Genomic DNA, 22,168 nt, shown 5'->3' with positions numbered 1-22,168 from the left:
TACCACGTGACATGCCCGCTTGCGTGCCGAGATTGCAATGCTCTCAAACGTACCGCGTCCCAACGACCATAGCATCTACCAGGGTGTGTTGTCGCGACAGGACAACCGTTATCGCAGCACAAGCGATAATGGCTGCTGGCGTAAATCGCAGAGCCAACGCCTGAGTCACTGTCTTGTCGCCTTTTAAGCGGCAGCGCACCCTGCTGAATGCTATGTTCGTTTGTACGCGGAACGTTTGGGAGCACTGAAATCACGGCGCGCCAGCGGGCATGTCACGTGTTCTTTCTTTTCTTGTGTGTTTCGCGGGCATCTGCAGTAAGCGGAAAACAACTAATACTTAATAGATAGAAAGTCAGAGCCGTTTAATCGGACGTTTTGCAAACCGCTCTACAACTTTCTAAATGGAAATTTTTGCCTAACTTCATTGCTTCAGAAGTTGGTTAATTCATCTCGACTATTTGTGCAATTAAGCAGAATACAAAAAATAGTGTGATTTATTCCATATCATAGTCAACAACATGTATTTGGTCGCGTAGCCTTACTGCGCATCGGCATATTTTTAAACTCTGACTAAAGTTAGCTTCGACACCCTGTATACACAATCTTATTTCCTTCATTTAATCATCCTATTCGCACGCATCCCACACCCCTGTGCGCCCTGAAGCATTAACTCTCGCATTAAAAAAAAAAAATAAGAGAGAGAAGTCTGTGCATGAGCGAATATTTGATTGGCCGGCTGAATGATGAGGTTGAACGCAAAAAAAAAAAAAAATAACACAAGGGCTTCTGAGATCTAGACCTCGTAGCAGAAGTCGCCATATTATTTTCTACGACATGAGGTAATTATGCGGGCACCCAACGCTGAGCGTGTGATTGTCTTTGGCTATTGTACCCCGATCCTATAATGAGGTTGCCGCGGCAGGTAATCGTACCTACGACCTAGCGCTTAGCAACAGAATGCCGTGCGTAGCCCCTGAACAATGCAGCGGGTCGTGCGTGCGTGTTTATATGGTCGAGTAGTTTCCATGCCCACGCGGTCTACCTGCGCAAGTCATGTGCACACCGTTATCATTCTCACCTACAAAAGGCGGTCCACATGCAGGGCGGTCCACATGCAGGACTGTCAGCGGAGCTGCAGCACTACACATCGCAATGAAATGAACAACCATCCCGCGACGTGCGAAGTGTTCAAAGCATGTTTAGGAAAGAATAAAAGCTCTAATGAGTGTATTTTCTTCCCAGTACAAAACAATGATAACCCGTTGTTCACGCGTTCCATGAATAGAAAATAAATTTTCGAAGGGTACATAATATATATTTGGCAGCACATGTAACCATAGTAATCGAAATGCGATAATGCGATTTCATTTCAGACAGTCAGGACAACAACAGAAGAGTTTCGGCGTTTACGACAAAGGCTTTTGCGGGCACCTCGGGTGTAGCGTTCCGGCATCAGTCCGACTGTCGTCAAGGGCTAAAGTACCTACGACCTTCAAGGGATGGCCTAACTGCATGCGCCGTCATTCACCCCAGGCTTGGTGGCCAAGGAAGTTGCCGTTGTGCAACGTTTAGCGGTCGAAGAGTTAAGAACGCTAGAAAGAAAAATATGAATTAATCTACACATTTCCGCTAGAAGTAATTAAGATGGAAGAGCGCGAGTCGTCACCGAAGGCTCCCTTTTAATGCTATGTGCCTCCTCCCAAATCCCCTCCCCTCCCATACGTAGATAAGAGAATCTAGACTGCATGTAATCGTCCATCACGCTCCAGATTCCTCGCTTGTCCCGATAGAAAAGATAGGGCGCCTCCCGCAGTCACCGCCACACCCCTGCATGCCATGAGATTTGGAGAGGAGGGACGTGGTGATGGGTGCACGCCTGCAGAGAGGGGCCAAGAAGCGACGCCGGGGAATTTTCGGCCATGCAGGTGGGCAATGACCGTCGGCTTGCCGCATTGTCCATGCATGGTTCCGCAGCGGTTTCCCTTCGGAAGCGTGACGCATTCATTTCGCTGCTTAGCGGCAGGGACGGTACTGCATAATGACGCGGCCCCCTCAGGGTGGTCGCTGTTGCTACAAGAAGCCTTCAGCGGGTCTTTCACTGAGGATTATGGATGAGCATTAACTCCTCCCGATTTTCGGGTTCATGGTGGGGTCACTGCTTCGCGTACCGCGAACGAAGAAAGTCAGATCTCCGTGCGGCGGCTTGTATTTTGCGCGGTGCATATGAATGTAATCCTTTGCAGTGTTGACTGTTGGCTGGCAAGTCGCACTTTGCGAGCCTTACTGGAGTGTCGACGGCTGCCACGTGGTTACCACGCCACGTTTCAGCAAAGCGACAGTTGACCTTGTCTACTGTTCCGTAAGTCGATTGCACTAAAATCGACTAGTTAGGCCAGCACCGCGCTACGCAGTGACGACAGGAGAGTTAGGGTATGCTGGCCGAACAAGTCGAGAGATAGAGAGAGAGAGATGCAAGCTTTAATGATATGCTAGATATGTTAGCCTGGCTGTTCACCTGACAGGCTACTCCAGGTACTGGGTGATGATTATGATATATACAGTAATAAACACTTAACAGCACATACGCACACGCACACACATGCACTATAGAGCTATTTACAAAGTTTCGCTAACGCTTGTGGCCCGCAAGAGTGTCCAAGCAGCGCCTTCGTGGCGCATAACACGCAGGTGGTGCTTTGCCATGGGCCGAGAATGTGCCGCAGTTCTAAGCTCGAATCCCGTCGCAAGTGTAGAGCGGCCGGAAAGCTGACGCGTAGCGTCAGGTTTCCGACGCAACTGAGAAGGGCTGTCGGACGGTAGGAGTTTATGCTTGTTGGAGATCTGCCAAGCTTGAGGACAGGGATAAAAACGAGCTCGTTTCCAGCAGTGTTCAAGGTGGCCACTCTCCCAGCGGGCATTGAATATGGTAAGTAGGCACATATTTGCCTTGTCGCCTAAACGCGATAACTCGGCGTAGCTGACGCAGCCAGGGCAAGATGTCGCCAAGCAGTTCTATGAACCGACTACCGATATGCACCAAATAGCAAAGAAAGGCACAGACAACATTAGCATCTCAAGCTCCGAGCGCTCGGGGAAAACGCGCTTCCGTTGTGCTCTCTCTCTCTCTCTCTCTCTCTCTCTCTCTCTCTCTCTCTCTCTCTCTCTCTCTCTCTCTCTCTCTCTCTCTCTCTCTCTCTCTCTCTCTCTCTCTCTCTCTCTCTTTATTTTTTTTATTCTTCTTTCTTTTCTCAACTCGATAATCTATACCGTACACCCCACCATTACTCAGTGCAGGGAACTTCGCGGCACCTGTTTTCTCGTGCGAAGCTATAAACTATATGTTACAATTCCACGAGTCCCTTTCAACAAAACGGCTTTCAGGCAGTTAGCCAAGGTGCAGAATCGGCCGTGGTCCAGAGCTCTACGCACGAAAATTGGGAAGCGCCGAAGCTGCTTATGGAAAGATGGCATTACCCTTTCGCTTTTCGTTATAAGTTCGGAACTCTATACGTGAACAAAAGTGTTTAGCGTCTGCCGAGCTTTGCAAAGCACCGAATGTACAGAACTGTGTGTAGAAGCCTTTCCACGACTACAAGAAGGTCGCTAATAGCGTCTATTAAACAGTACACGGGCCGGCAAACCCATATACTACTATGCTGAAAACAGGAAAGAAAGAAAGGACATGTCTTTCTCCTATTTTGAGTTCACTGAGAGAGAGAGAGAGAGAGAGAGAGAGAGAGAGAGAGAGAGAGAGAGAGAGAGAGAGAGAGAGAGAGAGAGAGAGCACAACGGAAGCGCGTTTTCCCCGAGCGCTCGGAGCTTGAGATGCGAATGTTGTCTGTGCCTTTCTTTGCTATTTGGTACAAGAATTGTACCATTGTACAATGTATGGTACCATGTACCATATTGTAATTCTTGTACAAGAGTACAAGAATTACGATCATTCTGAAAAAGGTAAGAGGAGACGGCTTTCAGGCAGTTAGCCAAGGTTTCTGCCTTGGCTAACTTAACATTAAGATACTTTCGATGACTCTCTGAGATTTTATGGAGAACTGGGCGCGTGCGAACAACGGCGCGACTGAGGGCTTTACACCTTCCTCCGTGTTCTAGCAGAAATAGGGAACAAGAAAGAAATAAGGAAAACAATACGCAATCTAAAGATAACAACTTATAGAGCTGGCGCGCAAATTAATTTCGAAGTCGGGAGCTTGCAGCGCGATCTCAACTTCAGGTCGACTGTTTCCCGATGGCCCCGCACGCGTCATAATAAAGACGGCACGCGCGGTGCGGTGACCGCTGCCTTTTATTTTTTTTAATCGAAGCATCGTGCGCAGGAAGTTCATTTCGCAAGAGCGCACTTTGTTATTTGCGTAAATGATTTACGACTCCGACGGGCCAGTTGCGCATTGTTCGTGATGTCTTTCCTCGAGTCGCGCGCCCAAGTGTACGCGCTACCGATGTGTGTAGGTGTACACACAGTCGCCGATGCTTCAGCGCCACACTGGGAAAATGTACGACTACACATAGCCCACTTCGAAGGTACTCAAAAAAAAAAAAAGAAAGAAAGAAAAAGGAAATAAGCTCAGCTTCACTAATAATTCACTAATTACTCAAGTAAAAAAAGACAAAGAAAACAAAACACGAAAGCCACTTTTACTGGGATAACAGAGTTGGCAAGTCAGCTAAGGCGCAAGAACGTAAGACGGGTCGCAGTCGCTGCCTTGAAGTTCCCGCATCAGTTGAAAGTGACGTCATGAATTTTGGCGACGTTTGCTCGGGTATAGTTCTGATTTCGGATTTGTTTTTTTTTTTGTGAAAAAATTGACTACAAACGCCAAACACTGAACTTTTTGAGCTCACGCACTAAGACAAGCGGCCTTAAAAAAGAAAAGAAATACATCAGTGACGTCACTCTAACGTACCAGCGCGGAATAATAATAATAATAATAATAATAATAATAATAATAATAATAATAATAATAATAATAATAATAATAATAATAATACCTCGAAATGAACAAAAATATAAATTCGATAGAATACGTTAATTTTAAGACCACTTTACTGTTTTCCTTATGACATTATTATACATGTTACCAATGATCACAGTGCTGTATTCTGAATGTCAAAGCAAGACAGCACGAAATTGCATGCGCGTTACATTCACCCCCCGCGGTAACGGGTACACCTGCGAACACGCCATCACGCGATGCACAACTGCTCGGGAAACGTAGGCATTTTTTGACTCACTAATCGCGGGTTATCTTTAACGGTGCTTGTACGTCATTTATCAATAGATACAGTACTTGCGTCAAGACGGTCCGCTCGAGTCTCACGCACGAAACGAAACGCCGTGCTCTGCTCGTCGGACTTGCCGCACCGATTCGACGAATGTCAGCGTTTCCGTATGTTGCAGGTGACTGCGTAGCAGCCGCCTACGGATGTTCTCACTTTCATGCGCATCAAGATTCCTGTTGAGGCTTTGTCAGCAACGAAGATCTCGTCACGCCACCCCGATTTCTTCCCTCAACATGAATGAACGCTACTGCTGGATACGTTGAAGTGCTGGAGAATGGTGGTGAAGCCTCGCATCGAGCAAGTCCTTCCTTCAACAAGACTCCGAACCTGCTCACGTGGCTACAACAGAACACGTTGCTGGGCTTTCGTAGTTCATGCGTGCCTTTTGCTTTTCTTTACTTGCCAGAACTGCGACACGCGGAGCCTCTCCATGTCGATTTTCTGGTGCTTGATCTTTTGCGGGGCCGCAATCGTGGCCCGAAAGATGCTGTACTGCATTCCCAAAGAAAGCAGCAGCAACCAGCCAGCAGTCACTGTCGTTCTCGTATACATGATCATTTTTGTATATGCACACCTCATTGCATCACTTCAAAATTATGTAAAGTGTCTCTGTCATATCATCATTGTACATAACCGCTGTGTACACTGTACACATCGAACATCATTTTACGCATGTGACAATTAGTTTATGCTCAAATGTGCTTTTCCGCTGATCTATGTTGTTATATGTTAATGAGTGAGGACTCGGACACTACTTTGATAACGTGCCATGTATACAATCCTTCGTTTCTTGTATACGTTAGCGTCCTGGTGGAATTGCGCAGTGATTTTGACTCAGTGCTCGTATCATCCCTTGTGTAAATAAACGTTTTCTAAACTCGGAAAGCTTTTCTTACATTCTTACATTTTTCTGACATTCTTACATTCTGACGTTTTTCTTACATTCAAGTGCTTCTCATAATACTTGCCGCACTCTGCATGGCATTCTGCCAGACCGAGGGCGGTGAATTAACTAGAAAACGTGTCCACGGAAACGTCAAGGTGGGTGCCTTTGAACAATAGCATCATAAAAAAAAAGGTCAAACTATATATCTATACCACGGCTAGCCCTAAACCCAAATGGAGGAATGTATACAATGCGAATTCGTCGTGCGCGCGTCTCGAGACGAAATTCGCACTTATAAGAGGGCACGTATATACGCCGAAGAAAGGCCTTCTTTCATTTCTTTTTTTGTTGCGCGCCGTGTTTTCACAGCGATACGTTGCAAAAACAATTTACGTTGTTATCCGTGAAGAACGGTCTATTGGGAAAGCTCGATTCATCTCGGCCGTTTCACAGCGCACTGCGGCAGTACAATGCGGACGATAGAAATAACAGTGTGACTCACCGAGGCATGCTGCCGCGCAGTTTCCCTGGGGCCTCGTCCGAAATTAATTGATCGCGGCTTTCGCATGAAAACGTGAGACAACGGGGAGCCTCGACAGAGCGAATAAGGAACGTTTCGCTATTTTCGTCCTTCGCGTCGTCGCCGCCATTTCCCGAAAAGGCGGAGCTCCGGGCGCACAAGTTCTACGCCATGGAGCAAGCGGTCGACAACGGTGAACTTCACAAGGATCCAATTATCCGCCCCATAAGGCGCAGGTACGTCGAACCTCTCTGTCCGAGCTCTGCTCCTTATCAAGCGTATAGTTTAGTCCATGCAGTAATGCATCGTTACATTAACTTTTCGTGAAATTTTTAACATAACCTAAAGGCCCCGTTAGGGGCACTGAACAAGTCGGGCGCTAGAGATACGATACCTGTGCGAATCAAAAAACCGAAAAATGCATAAGGACAAAGCTAAGAAACAAGTAGATGAACGATCAAGGTCCCTTTACAGCCCTGAGCTTTGGGACCTCCTTCTGGACATTTTGTTCCTGTGCTTTTATTTTCTTGAGCGAATGAATAAAGTTTTTATTCAGAAATGAAAAAAAACAACAACAACAACGAGGATATCCAAGAGGACTGTGCAAATGGACAAGTTTACCCTCGTCCTCCTTCTCATTTCATGCTCGGTTTCTCAGCTATACGAATAAGCTACCAAGTCGTTCAACGTACCATTTTATTAAGTATAAGGACAAGTCCAATAGTAACAAAATGAGATATAAATTACCTTCAAACATCGTCGGTACAACCAGAATACAAAGCACAGAAGTAAATGTGAAGAGCTGAGCCGAGACACAAGGAAAAAGAAAAGTCAACATAGTGCACGATCGCAAAAATATGTGTGTTCTTTAGGGGCATTGTTATTCTCCAAATGGTTCCCGATGTTTCCTAGTCGCGTGCACTTTTTGTATATGGCGAAGGTGACCATGCAGCTAATCTGCTTACCAACTCGCTAAATGATGGCCTATGTGTTCTCATTGTGTTACTTCGTATCATTACGTTGAAGTTAACTTGTGTCCTGCGCACTCGTATAGTTAGTCTGTTCTATCAGATATCGTTCATATATCTTTGTTTTCATGTGGAACGAAAACGGCCAACTTGATTGCGCCATTCTATTTTCATTGGAGTCTGTTTGCCAGCGTATTCAGCGTGTTCAGCGTGACAACGCGATACATAATAGGGGCAATAAGGAGGCGAGAGCATTGCTCTTTTCCCTCAGCCACTCACTTAGTGGCAATCGCTGTCCAAATTCGGGGTGTTATTTTAACGACGAGTGTTATTTTGGTTGGTTGGTTAAGGTGTTTACGAAGGTGGTAGGTGACCGAAGCAGACAGTGCAAGAGCGTCTGGAGTCTAGAGGCCGCGTAGTGACAAGGCGCAGCTTAGCGGAATTTATGAATGTATTTACACGCGGAAAGTTAAAAACGACAATGTGTATATTAATAGGAGGGGAGGGGGCTTATTTCGCACTCTTCGAGACCCCCCAAGTGAGCCCACTTTCCTAGGCCGGGAAATCAAATGTTGTCGCAATGCCTCCCCTTATGTTTCAAGGTCGACGGTCGTAGGAGGCCTTCACACGCACAAGCGCTGTTTCGGCATCCACATGCGTGTGAACTCTCCCTGTAAACGGTCGGGGCCAGAGCAGCCGAAAGTGATGAGCACTCGACTGGCAGCAACAAAGTGCCAACATTCTCGGCATGCTGAAGTGGTGCGCGTTGTGTGCGACCTCAACATCCGCGGCAGCTGCAGGTCCCATCCTTGCTTTCTTGAAACGCCAGGGCGACCTAAGCCCTCTGCATTGTTGGACATTGTTCAGCATTGCTGGTCGGCAAGACGACTGGCTCACTCCACATATTCACAACAAGCGGGCCTGATTCACCACAAATACCGTCGTCGTGTGGGCGACGAGGTCGTAACAAGGGGCCGACTTCACAGACAGAGTTAGCATCGCGATCTGTCTTGAATGCCGCGGTAGCGTGGCCATAGCCGCGGATACGCCGGAGTAGGGTAGTCAGAGGGTTAGAGGACATCTTATAGATGAACAGAGAGAAGAGAGAGCTGTGATGAGGGAAAATTATCGAAACCTCGCGCTGGGGAAGGGGGACTGAAAGGTTAGGTGAAGGGGAGAAGCTCGCACTGTGCACGAAGGTACACACGCACGTAAACGTTCGTCGTCCAGTTCGTCACAAATGAAACAGAGCGATTTCCATTTGAAAGGCTGCGACGTGGTAGATTTTGGATGCCTACGACAAAACCAAAGTTCGGAACGAGTACCCGAAAAGAAAGATGGAAAGAAAGAAGACGCGATTCGAAGTACGCCATAGTGAACAGGAGGTCTATGTTCCACCTCGCCCCATTGCGATACCGTCGGGCTAGCGATAACGTCGTGTACGCTCGAATGTTCGTGGTTAGAAAGGCCTTGCAGGGCAGGCCGACTTCCAGAATTGTGCCAATAGTACATTCCACCTCTACAGTCGGTTTACTCGAGTGGCTGTTCGGCTCCTCCCGGCAGCGAATAGTTTTGTCGTCTACTTTAATTTCACTTTACCTCATCATTTCTAAACGTCAATTAAAGCAACACATAAATTCCCTCTATACTTTCAATGCCTTCGTTATCTGTTGGCTTTATATGGTTGCGACTAACGAAAATCGGTCCCCTTCAGTATCCCCCCCCCCCCTTTCTTTTCGCTCGAGATTAACTTTGAACGGCAAATTACAGTGTGCAGCTAGGTAGCCAGGCAAATAACGCTCACTTATCAACGTAGTTACTGATTACATTGGCGCAGATATTTAAATTGCACGACTGAATCCAACCGTGGTTATTTTTGTCTATTAAGAATTGCAAGATCGTAAGTAAATGTAATATACTTTCTCATGAAAATAATTATAGAATAATTAGTCGAAATTTGTCACTTACCTAACTGCATGCTATTATGAAACTCCCTAACAAGCCTGGTGCTGTGCTATCAATGGTTGTTAAAGCCTTTGACCGAATTAAAAGGACTAGAAGGCAATATGCTTGCAGAATTTTATTTTTCTGTGGCACTCATTCTGAAGTGGTCTACGGTGTAAGCTAGCAAAGCGCGAATTCTTAACCAAGTCCGAATACGTCACATTGCCAGCTTGTGAGCTCATAACATATACATAACGAGTTATATTATTTCACTCTACAGGGTCAGATAGAAATAAAAACAAATGAAGTAATAGGAGAAACGGGGGAAATAATCTATCGGCTTCTTATAACAAAAACATCAATGTTGCGAAAATATCAAAAAAAGAAGTCGAAGCGAGCTCTCGAGAGAAAATGCCAAAAAGGTCACCAGTGTTGCTAAAGTAAATACACAACAATACGAAACTCTCCTTTCGAAAGAAGTTGGCAAAGCGAAAGGAGGTGCACGTGACTTACCGCATGCGGTTGCACATTTTTCGTCTGCTACGATCCAAGGAGCGGCGGCGGGCCGAGGAGCGTGATTTAGGTCTCGTGTTGCGCGTCTCGCATTGATCGCGCGCGCAAATGAGCCGCTCTCCTAATTGTATCGGGAGGAGTCCTCTCCCCTCCATCGCTGCTACGGCCGCAGCAGCGGCAGCGCGCCCGTGGCTGCTGGCACCGGCAGCAGAAGCAACAACGGCGAAGAACCCGCGCGCTGCACGGTGGCGGCGGCGGAGGCGCGCATTCCGTCGCGAGGGGAGCACGGCAGGCAGCAGAGGAGAGAGGAGAGCGTGCGTGCGCCGCGCGCGCGGGCGCACTATTTTCTCGAGCCGGCTCGCGGAGGCACTTCCTTCCGAAGGAGAGCCGCGGCGCGCTGCGGCCCCGTGCGAGGTCTGTCCATCTCCCTCCGCCATTTGAAGCGAACAATTGGGGTTTCGTGTCGAGTGCTCGGACGGCGTTTTTACCGGTTTCAAAAAAGAAAAGCGTCTCCAGTCGAACGTCGGACGGTGATCGTTGGATTGTCGTCGACCCTGTGCCAGGATCTAGTGTGTTTTCCCTCCCGTGCTCGGATTAACCGCCGTGTGGATGTGCCTGGCGATGTGCTGCTCCCGGAGGCGCGGCGGTTGATTCGGCCGCCGCGGCCGCCGCCGCGTTGTCTGTCGCCATGGAAGGCGAAGCCAAAGTGCGGGGCTCCCGCTGTCGGCGCCGCGAAAGGGCCGCCCGGATGCAAAAGCAGGCGATGCGCGGCGGCCAGAGTGCCGACGAGGGCGACGAGTCGCCCGGCCGCTCGTCAAAGCCCCCGAGGCCTCCGAACCGCAAGAAAAGGAATAAGGAGCCCATCTTTGAGGAGGATGTCATCGACGGCTTTGCCATTCTCAGCTTCAGGACGTACGAGGATTTGGAGGTAAGTAGGCCTAACCTCTCGCGTCTCTCCGCGCGGGCTTGTCATGATCACCCGTCAACCGCCGGGGCTGGGGCCTCGGGAGTTGGGCAGCCGTTGCGGAAGGGGCCGCCGGCCTCGGCCTGGCTCGCCGGGCCCGCCCGAAATCGATGCATCCCGACGCGGCGCGTTACACGGGGACCCGTTCGGCTCACGTCCGCGAGGGTCGGTGGCTTCTGTCCGCTTAGGCCTAACCCCGAGAGCGGCCGATCATTCCGGGTAATCGCGGCTCATCGCAATTCAAGCCGCCTGTGCAGCTTGAGACTCTCACTAGTGCTTTGGCCACGGCCGTGATTTTTTTTTTTTAATGCTTCGCAGGGCAAGCGCCGCTGGCGGAGCGCGCTGTCGCCAGCGTATCGGTATAGCGCTGCGTTCCTCGCCAATCATCGCCCGCGCCGGATTAAGCCGTCCGTGATATTATTTGTGAAAAATTATCCGTGCCAGCCGTTCGTGCGCCGTTTGTCCTTTTGTGTGGCGTCAGCAGCATCTGTGTTTCTTACGCGCTTGAAAGAGGAAAACTCGTGCGCAAACAATATTGCGCAAGTGTGACTAATTTTGCCGCTCCCGACCGATACGTCGAACGCCAAGATTGCACGCGCGTTCAGGCTTTCCACAAAGCCTAAATTATAATTACAACCGCAATTTGTGATTGCGCGTCACCTATTTATTTACCGAAGGAATATGAAAATGGGAATCGCATGTTTGAATGGACAAACCGTGAGGTGTAGTGCACGCCGACCGCGGCTGCAAATGCTGCAGTGTTTGCGTTTTCCAAAACCGTTTAAGCGACTAATTTTCGATCATATACAGATAGCAACGCATAAGATGTAACTGGAAGAAATGTGCTGCGGTTAAATGCCTATGCTTGAGGTATTTTATGGCCGTATATCTTTTTTCCCGGGCTGTCGTGTAGGGGACCAGTGACCTCTATATATGAAAGGCAGCGTGCATTTTCTTGGGAGGCCGGCTCGTGTGTTGATGGAAATGTAGGACAGATGCGAGTTTGCTTCGTGTTTTCATTGCTTTTCATATTCCTTCGCGTGCTTCCTTGGCAACTGTTTTTCTTTGCGCGCGCCGTTCAGTTTTCTTCATTCCGCGTGAGTTACTCTGCGGCGGCGCGTCCATGAGCAAGATGCATGCACGTTAGCTCTGTTCGTTCTTGCACATTTTTTTTTCTCTTCCCCTCCTGACAGCTAGTCAGAGCAGAAGAGATAGCTGTCGGTCAACTTGTGCATGGAGATTGCCCGTAACACACGCCGGCGTAGTGTTCCGTACATTCTTGCACTTTTTTCTTATACCATACGATTTTCACTTGCGGTAAGTACGACTGCGGTGCCTCGTTTCAGCAAGTGTATGGAGTTACTGTGCGCGTGGTAGCGACCCGTGTACAACGACTTTTCTGTGTCTCTTGATGACGTATCCAGCAGTACATTCGTATTCGCGGACTCCTGCAGCTGTTCGATTGAAGTAGTTGAATGAAATTCAACGCTAATGCTTTCTGGAAAATGTTAACAATACGAGTCGCCGGTCATCGCGCTGTCTCCCTTTTTATCTGTCTCTTAATCGCGTGCCGAAAGCCTGACGCATGTCAGATGACGGCGCCTGTGTCGCGCTTTCTTAGCAGTCACGTTGTGAAACTGGCAGACGCAATCACTTTTCCTGCACTGTATTTCCGAAGCTGACACGCAGTTGATCTCCGGCTCATTCATGCGTAACTATGCGGTGCCTGTGCGATCGTTTCGCATCCACCCAACTATGTGTCACTGGACGGGTCCGTCCTAAGATCCTGGAATTCATCGCTCGCCGAAAGTCGCGCTTAAACGTTTCAAAGAAAGGAGCGTTGCTTTCTCACAGATGCTCGGAGAAAAACGCCCTCTTCCTGCTACGACGTTGTGTCTTCATCCATTGACCTTGTATTGTCTGAAGCGTTCCTAGTTATTGCGCGCCATGCGAGTCACGTGCAGTGGAAGTCTTTAGTTTCTTTCATTGTTGATATCGATTTGCGTCTGCGTCAAAACCTGAAGTTGGAAGAAGCGCGCGCGATGCCTTGCTAGCACGTGACATCGCCACCCCTCCCCCCCCCCCAAAAGAAAGATATAGAATCCCAACAGATTCTGGGCATCTTATTTCGCTCCGAAGTAACGCATGAATATGAACAGTTGTACAAGGAAATCGGGGAGGTTACGCAAGTACTAGAACTGAAGCGAACAGTTGATAGGTGACAGGCCGCATTATAGCGCTTATGCAACTTCATTACAGCTGCTGCCTGACATACCTTATTGTTTAAATGAATATAGCTTTAGGGTGCAGCGGATGGTGTATAACGTGCGATGATTGAAGTTTAATACCATTACTAAGACAGGAACTTTCAGCAAAATGCTTTTTTTTTTTACGTCCTTATAGTGCCTAATTAAAATATAAGCGTGAACTATAGGCCTAGAAACATTTTAGTAGCACTTTTATTGCACCCATAAATAACTATTTCCATGTTGAAGCCTATATTAGATGTTCAGAGCCTCGAAGTGGCTTATTCCTTATTTTTTAGCCTTATTTTAAATATAGTATTATCATCCGCCGGTGGGCTTGACTGAAGGCAGCCGATGGGAGGAGGAAAGAGAAAAGAAGAAGGCAGGGCAGGGAGGTTAACCAGAATAACGTCCGGTTGGCTACCCTACACCGGGGGAATGGGAAAGGGGAAAGTAAAGATCACAGGGAGAGAGAGGAGGGAAGGAAAGAATGAAATTGTGGCAAGTTCGCTGACGCGTGCGGTTTTACAGAAATTGCCGTAATAGTCACAGGTGGTCGCACAAACCCGTCGTCCTTAAGAAACACAAAAGTGCCTTCACCGCTTTATGGGCCGACGGGCGATGTGGGCGGTGTTCCAGCAGCACCTGCACAGAAAGCGGCCGATTGTCCAGTTTTTGGAAAGCTTTGGCAAGTTCTTGTCACTCTAGGGCATATCTTGGACAGTGGCACAGCAGGTCGTCGATGTTTTCTTCGGTGCCACAGACCTCGCATGCTGCACTGTCAGTTACCCCAATTAATGTAGAGTATGCCTTTGTGAAGGCCACTCCTAACCAAAGGCGACAGAGAAGCGTAGCTTCACGTCGAGGAAGTCCGGGTGGAGGTCGGAGCTGCAGGGAGGGGTTTAGTCGATGTAGTCGTGTAAGTCGTAAGTATTGCGAGTTCCACTCGGTCACTGTGAGGCTACGTGCCAGGTGTCGAAGCTGCCTTGCAGCGTCAGTCCTCGAAAGCGGAATCGGAATGCTGTGCTCTTCTTGATGAGCTGTGCGAGCAGCGTTATCGGCGGACTCATTGCCACTGATTCCACAGTGGCCAGGTACCCACTGAAAAACGACTTCGTGGCCTTTTTGTTGGACATCGTGGTGAAGTTTCACGACTTCGTATATGAATTGGTCATGACATCCGTGTCGGAGAATTGACTGCGTGCACTGTAATGCCGGTTTTGAATCACAGAACACAGCCCATTTTCTGGGTCTTTCCGAATCAATGAATTCCAGTGCTCGACGCAGGGCCGATAGTTCTGCCGCCGTTGAGGTCGTGACATGCGATGTCCTGAACCGCAGTGTCATTCCTCGCGTTGGTATAACCACGGCACCACCAGAACTGCACGACGTAGTCGATCCGTCGGTATAGATGTGCACGTGGTTGCTGTACTTTTCATGCAGAAGAAGTAAGCTCAGCTGTTTTAGAGCAGGGACCGGTAGACCTGTCTTCTTCTGTAGTCCTGGAATCGTTATCTCAACTTGTGGACGGCTCAAACACCACGGAGGAAACGCTGGCTTGGCCGCAGGTGCGTACCCTGAGGTAAACGACGCACGATGTGCACTGACAATACCGCTAAATGTCGAGCAGGGCCTTGCAGCAGTGAGGCTCGCCAAGTGGTGGAAAAGGCAGCCCCTTGCCGGTGCAAATGCCGTAATTAACGGCTTTGCAGCCAGGGTTCGTACACCTCCTTGAAAACCCTTGAACGTGGAATACGATTCGGGGGCCCTTACAACTCGAAAATAATTGTACTCCTGGAACACCTTGAAAACGGGGGGGGGGGGGGGGGAGACTTCATTATTCAAAGTAACGAACTGCGCATAGGGACAATTATCGGCTGCCGTGGACAATGTCTATGGGGAAACGAGTCTAGATATTTTCTTCTGGAAGTGTGGCTAAATGATTGCGATGTGCTTTGAACCACAGCCTCCAATGACAGGCTTGTCTAGCTCCACGACGTTGCCATCGTGGAGCTAGACAAAGCCAGATCAAGCGACCAAGCCGTGCCACCATTTTGTTGTTTTGCTAAGTTGGTTCACACCGCAGCCGTTGTGGCTCCATTTTTTGAGCCGTAGCCTCTAGAAATACGTGGCAGAAACGGGATTCAGCCGTTCGGCTTGAACACGACGATTATATTTGGCCGAAGCCGGGCACTACTAACCGCCATGCTAGAAGGCGATTGACGTCGTTACAACGGGAACGTCAACTCGACGTAAAGAGCCTGAAGCGTGTGTCCAATTCAGCAGCTGCTTAGATGCGAGAAATTGCAGCCAAGAAGAAGGGAGATTTCCCTAATCACAACTGTATGAGTAGGATCAAGGTTTGTTTCCCCCTTTAATTTGAGCCATAGGCATCCTTGAAATCCTAAACCCGTCACTTCAACTCAGACCTCCAGCCGGTCTACACCGACGTGAAGCGTCTCTTCTGTGTCGGTTATGGCTTGGGGTTGCCTTCACGAATGCCTACTCAGCACTAATTGGAATGGCTGATAGTCCTGCATGCGATGTTTGCGGATGCGAGGAGAACATTGAACACTTATCGTGCCATTGTCCTCAATTTCAAGCACAAAGGCAATCTTCGTCGAACCCATTGGGGAAATTAGGTGATCGCCCTCTGAGTGAACAGACGTTACTAGAGCACCGTCCCGACCGATCATCGGCTCAGAAGGCAGTGAAGACACTTTTGTGCTTTCTCAGAACTTCTAGTTTTCGCGAGCGTCTTTTAACTCAAGTGCTGTCCGTACACGTACCTACACCTTCTCTTCTCGAATTGCCCTTTGAATTTTGAGCCAAATGTATGAATCCGGTTTGCCGCAGTCAAGGGCGTTGCTGCTAGAAGGGCTCAGACTGCGCTAGACGACCACACACACGAAGGGGACGCAGCGCACTTCTGCGCTCACTTCACGTCTTTAGGCGACATTATGGACAAACTAAAATGCTCGGCCGTAAGTCTGTCCCGAAATGTGGGGCGTAATTTTGGGCCACGAGGAAAGGTCGACCCCTAACCCCCAGTGGACCTGTTGTTGATGGCGTTAGTTAGAAACTTCAGTCTGTTTCCGACAAGACCTCTTTGTATCGGTAGTGAAAGAACTGCCAAAGGTTCTGACCAACGAACATTCTGCAATACCAGATGGCATTGAGTTGTCGAGGGTTCCGAAGTGCAGATATGTGCCGCAACTTTAATTTTGAGCGTTTCTTTCCTGTACACAAACCAATGACCTAAGCGAAAAAAAAAATATACAGCATGAAACTCGGAAATCCCGAGACGCTCCTTGTTTGTCACTGCCTCCGCAACATTATATCATGGCGCGCGTAATCGCACAAAATTTGAAATAAACATTGTAAGCTACGCAACTTTTCTCATTCCGTTCTTATACAAGAAATTAAAAATGAATTTAACCAAACAGGTATTTAGTGTTCAGTGTTGCTTAGAGAAACGCATAATTTATCTTCGGTATCTTCAGAATCACAGCTGAAGATTTCCTTGATTGAGCCTGCACATCCCTGAAAGACTATATTTGGAGCCTATATATGCCTTCACTGGCAGGTTTAGTGCCCGTTATAGGCGCCTCAAACAGCATGCTCTAGCGGCTAGACATGCGGTCTCGTCATTCGCCATGAACCGTAGGAAGGACGAGGTGTGGAGGTGGTTACTTAAGTTGACTCAGAGGAGGTTTCTGCTTTCTTTCTTTCTTCTTTCTTTTTTTTTTGAGGTTCGGTCACAGCAAGGCGTCATATCTGCTCCCTTCGCTTTTTCTCGTTTGCAACCGGGCGCGTACCATTACAACTCGTATTCATTTATATACATATATATAATTACTCCGCTGGGTCCACAGAAAGCACGCATCGTTTTCGCGACACGCGTCCTTCTTTCGCTTCAATTTCTCTCTCTCTCTCTCTCTCTCTCTCTCTCTCTCTCTCTCTCTCTCTCTCTCTCTGTCCGTTCGTTGTTCTGACGTTTCCCTCATTACGAGCTCTGCGCTGTTCGTCGCCATTGTCGGTCGTCGTCGATTGCCTCGAGCAACGCATACAACACTGGCAACCGCATTGCGCTCGATGCTCTCCGAGGCCGGCCACCACTCTGCGTGTCCGATCCCTCCCTCGGACTGATGTTTGCTTTTGCCGCGATAAGCTTGTTCGTCCACTTCACTGTCTGGTGGCGCTCGGCGTTTCGATTTTCCCCTCCACCCGGGGGGGGGGGGGGGGCGAAAGAAGAAAGAACTGTCCCTCTGTCTGGCTCGCCCAGCCACCGCGGGTTTTCGCTATTATTATTATTATTATTATTATTATTATTATTATTATTATTATTATTATCCAGTGGTTTATGGTAGTGCTGAAACTGAGTGTATGCATGTTTGTCGAGCCCCCCTCAGCGAAGAACAAATGCATCCGTAATGTAAATAACTCGAGCGTCCGCCATTATAATGGAAGGTCGGCACGAGTTAACCGGTTATCTTGCTCGCCGATGTCGATTTCATCTCTTGTGCCCGAGCCACCACCGCGCCTCTACCCCGGCGGTTCTTATTTCTTTTCTCCGTTTTATTTCACGACGTAACCACCTCGCTTTCCTGGTCGCGTCGCGCGTAATGAAATTATAGGGCGCGGAAGCGCTGAAAAATGTCGCCGAGGTGGTGGTAGAGGGGGAATGCGCGGCATCGAGCAATGCTTATGAGGTAAGCAGATGAAGAGTGGCAGGGTGGTTGGGAGAGTGGGAAAAAAGACGTTCACTGAGGCGCCTGGGTGCGGAGAGGATTGGAGACCCCCCGCCTCGTCGGAGATGAGGTAGGTTCTCCTCTCCTGATGGCGCAAACGATGGACGCGAGCGAAGCTCGTTAAGCGCGATCCCTGGCCGCTTTTTTAACAACTCTGCTGAGGCCGTATTGCGCGGGGGGAGCGGGGGGGGGGGGGAGGAGGCAACGTGTCGCACTGTCGTTCCGGGGTCTCGCAGCCGCCGTTCCGCGGCTCTCTCGGTCAGCTGGGCGACACTCGCGGCTCTCGGCTTCAATTAGGCTAAGTGATTTCTCGCGTTTCCCGCTCGTCTCCTCGTGCCCGAGCTAGCGAGGACGGAAGCTCGGCGAGCTTCGGTTGCGACAAGGAAAGGGCGAAGTGGGGGAGGGAGCTGTCGTTCTCAGCAATGAAAAGGGGTCTCTCTTTGAGAAAGGGGAGTGGGGTGGAAACGGGCGACGGGTTTCGCAGAGAGCTGCGTTTTGAGGCACCGTGCGGGCGCACGCGGTCAGAGAAGCACGACAGGTTTGTTTTATTGCCGGGCCAACGTGTTGTCGGGTGGCAGTCATTCTGTTTCAATTCCCCTCGCAGTCCTGTTGACACGCGTGTCTGAATAATTTCCGAAGCAGGGAACTGTTGTCATCGCGGCGCGAGTGCGGTTTCGCGGCACGTCGACGCCCCATTTGCGAAAATAAAGAAGAGGGCTTCCGTATCCCGCGCGTACAGCGAACACGTGCTGCTTGCTCTCCGTGGAAATTTAGAAGGTCGCTTCCGCGCCGAGATCCCGCGCTGACGAGATCGCCGAACTGGGTCCGTCGAGTGGGAGGAGGAGGAGGAAAAGAAGGAGGGAAAGGTGGGGAGGTCGACCAGACGCAAGTCCGGTTTGCTACCCTACACAAGGGAAGGGGTGTAACGGAAGAAAACAGGGGAGAGGGAGGGAGACGGTATTATCAGTGTGAATACGTGCGGTTGTGGAGTAGTTTTTATTTGGTGTGATTGGGCTGCGTCCAAGCGTGCGTCATTTGCGCGTCGCTGAGTAGGAGGGGCTCTGGCTTAATTTTGAGCGATATGCCGGCAGCTGAGTTTTGTTGCTCGATATGTTTGTCACTACCCTCGGGAGCTTTGTGATTGGGCACTGGCGCACCGAATCGACTTCTGCGCAGTCTCACAGAACAGTGACAGAGCTCAGGTTTCAGGTAGCGAGAAACGGAACGTTTCGGTGTCGGCGGGGTCACTCGTTGCGCGAGCGAGTGTTCCGTGGCATTTGACGAGGTACGCGGTGGCACGTGAAACACACACACACACACACAAAAAAAAAAAAACTCAATAAATGTGCGTTGTTAGGTTGGCGTTTTAAAAGGAAAGTACGAATGGAACGCGTGAGAATAAATGCTTGTGAACTCACACTGAAACATGTATTTATTCACTAGCCTGCTCATTACCTCCACTTCCTAGAACTTACTTACGAGTCAATACGGCTTTTTCGAGCTCGACGGCAACCACCTGTTCTCTTCGTTCGGTTTGTTGACCGTGCGCTCAGAAGTCGGCGTGCCCGATGTGTTTGCTGCGTAAAGTTCTTGTAGCCGTTGCAGGTCTCGTCAGTTGACCTACTTAAACGCTTGACGGTCCTCAGCTTGGCACGTTCTTTCTTATAAATTGCCGTTAGTTAGTATAGTAGCTCGTTGGTAAGTTATGTTTCTTTTTTTTTAATGTGATAATAGTGGCGTGTATACCGCCTGTTCAATGCAGATACAAAAGTAATCACAACAGATGTGCAAGATGCGAAAAATAAATTCTAGCATCCCGCCCGGCGGGTGTCCGTGTAGGCGGTCAATATAAAAAACGCAAGTAACCGTTAAGCGTAGTTTTTGAACGAGAGTTTCACGTACGACGAGTTATTAAACTAAATTTATCGTCGTGTTTTATTGCGCTCCAAAATTCGTACTCTTTTTTATGGCATTAAAGAAACTAAACAAAAAACGAAGGCTATTCTTTATGCGTGTTCTATTGTGTGGAAACGTGTGTCTACCGTATGCATTGTGAACAGCTCGAAACGTTGCTCACTTGGCAGGCGTTTTTTTTCTCGGCGCTGTTATAGCTGCTTGTGTATGGTAAAGGGTTATTGTCGTCGGCGCGTTATGGTCGCTGAAAACAGTTCCTTGTTTACAATCGCTTGAAAGTGGGAATATCGTCTTTTTTTTTTTTAGTTCCTTAAAAATAGAACGTTCTTCTTCTCTTCTATCTCTCCCCCTCTCTTTTTTTCCTCTCTTTGATAAACTCATTCGTCAACAAACCACCGCGGCAAGTCTTATAAAAGCGTGGGTTGTTGTATAGCGACAAATAAGCGCTTTGAAAGTGTCTCCAGATTTTTGGCATTCAATTTGCATCGAATTCACATTGAGTTATAAAAATTGAAGTGAAAGTAAAAGGAAGGGTCTTAGTCACCGTAAAGTGCCGATGGCTAATTCTTTTCATATAACACCAGAACGATCAATATAGACAACGTTACAAGTTCAGAAAGAAACCTCCCCAAAATAGCTAAAAGAGCAAAAGTATATCATAGATATGCAGGAGCAGATTATTTGTTCTCTTTCTGTCTGCAGACTTCACTGTGTTTGTGACCTTAGATGGAGTAACTCCTTAGGATATTCAAGACACAAGCATAGCAGTGCGCATGATTTCATATTTCATTGAAATTCTGGGCACCTAGAAAAAGCTGGCCCATGGTGAATGCGCACTCAAAGCCCTCACTTGGCCACTGCCAAGAACTGTTCACTTTTAAGCTTTCTCGTCGCGAGAGACTAATGCAAAACTGACCCACGCCCACGGTAGCACCACCAGCTGAGTCGGGTTGCCACGTCAGGCTGAACACGTGGTCGAGTTCAAGAATAACATCTACAAAGTGTAAGGGGGAGTCTAACGCAGTAGGCGCAATGGAGAGGTTTCTCAAGAAAACGGATAGATAGCAGGGATATCATTATTATTATGATTTTAAGGTTTTGTCATCTGATGTTTTACGCCACGTGTTTGTTATATTCACTCTCAAATTTTCAGGCGTTATAATGGGGTTGACCTTATCACGGTTCCAGTTTGTCTATCGTCAAACTTCTGTGGTCGGAGATCTCAAACGAGGAGCTACGTACCCTAAGGCAAGCGGAACTAAGTATGACTTCGGACTTCGAGGCAACGAAATGTTCACGACTTAACTGTCATTTCGCTGGCCGCTAGCCCCCGCCGACGCTGTTCCTTACTGGCGTTGGCCACTAGTTAGTGGTGTTACTGCACTATGCCTCTCCGTGTTCATAGCGTGCAACGAAAAACCTGGAATTTACCTTTAGGGTCGACGGCATTGTTAACATTAACGCCATGCCTTGTTGAATAACGCCACACGTCGTTGAATAAAGCCATGTGTCCTTGAGACGCACCGGATGCAGGGACACACGCGGGTCAAGGTGGTAGACAGAATCGCACTAGTCTCCCCAAAATACCCTGTCACTGAAATGGCGTCACGTCATAGGTCGGTGGATACGATTTGAGCAAGAGTGGATGAACGAGGGAGAGGCTGCAGTCTGAAGCCGACGTTTCGTCGAGGGTACATTTGTCACTCTCAAATGTGTCGTGACGTGTCCTTGCAACGACTTGTCCTTGGCCGAAACGTCGGGCTTTTGTTAATCCCCTGCTCTCGCTGAATGTTTTGTATGTGACCATACGCGGATTCATAAATAATTTTCAGAAGCGCTTGCGTTGACTCACGTAGTAGTAGAAGTAGTGGTAGGTAGACCTATTCATGGTGGTGGTTGGTATGGGCAGTCGTTTATGTGCCGATTGTCGCGTCAGCGTTGGGAAACGACGCGGTGTGCCTGAAGCCGCAGCAATAGCCGGTAGTTGAATGACTGCCACTATGTCATTAAACCTGACTCATTTCGTTCCGTTCTTCTTTTTTTCTTTTGCTGTAATTTCGCGTGAAACGAAAATTATTGCCGGAAATCTAATTGTCGTGCTCTGACTGCTCTGACGCCTTCCTGTCGAAACCGTGTTCGCATGGTTGCTGCCGGCGTGCCTTAT

At 48.6% G+C, this 22,168-nt stretch overlaps 2 protein-coding genes across 19 annotated transcripts in view; one reads left to right on the top strand and one right to left on the bottom strand.

The window, feature by feature from the left end:
- Window positions 1-10,414, bottom strand: part of LOC142575860 (uncharacterized) — a 66,082-nt gene extending 55,668 nt beyond the window's left edge. For all 14 annotated transcript variants that reach the window (XR_012826723.1, XR_012826724.1, XM_075685576.1 and 11 more), the window contains exon 1: window positions 10,130-10,414. The gene's annotated coding sequence lies outside the window, so the exon portion shown is untranslated. The remainder of the gene's footprint in view (window positions 1-10,129) is intronic.
- Window positions 10,415-10,537: 123 nt separating this feature from the next.
- Window positions 10,538-22,168, top strand: part of LOC142575859 (uncharacterized) — a 408,749-nt gene continuing 397,118 nt past the window's right edge. For 4 of the 5 annotated variants that reach the window (XM_075685567.1, XM_075685565.1, XM_075685563.1 and 1 more), the window contains exon 1: window positions 10,539-11,057. In XM_075685567.1, the coding sequence (XP_075541682.1) occupies window positions 10,818-11,057 (240 nt within the window). In that variant the 5' untranslated portion in view covers window positions 10,539-10,817. Of the gene's footprint in view, window positions 11,058-22,168 lie in introns of all 5 variants that reach the window. The other variant, XM_075685564.1, reaches the window with a different exon arrangement.

This window comes from Dermacentor variabilis, chromosome 3 (genome assembly GCF_050947875.1).
Source record: "Dermacentor variabilis isolate Ectoservices chromosome 3, ASM5094787v1, whole genome shotgun sequence".
Classification (NCBI taxonomy): domain Eukaryota; kingdom Metazoa; phylum Arthropoda; class Arachnida; order Ixodida; family Ixodidae; genus Dermacentor; species Dermacentor variabilis.
The sequence above is the reverse complement of the archived record's forward strand: the minus strand, read 5'-3'. Positions and strand labels throughout refer to the sequence as shown.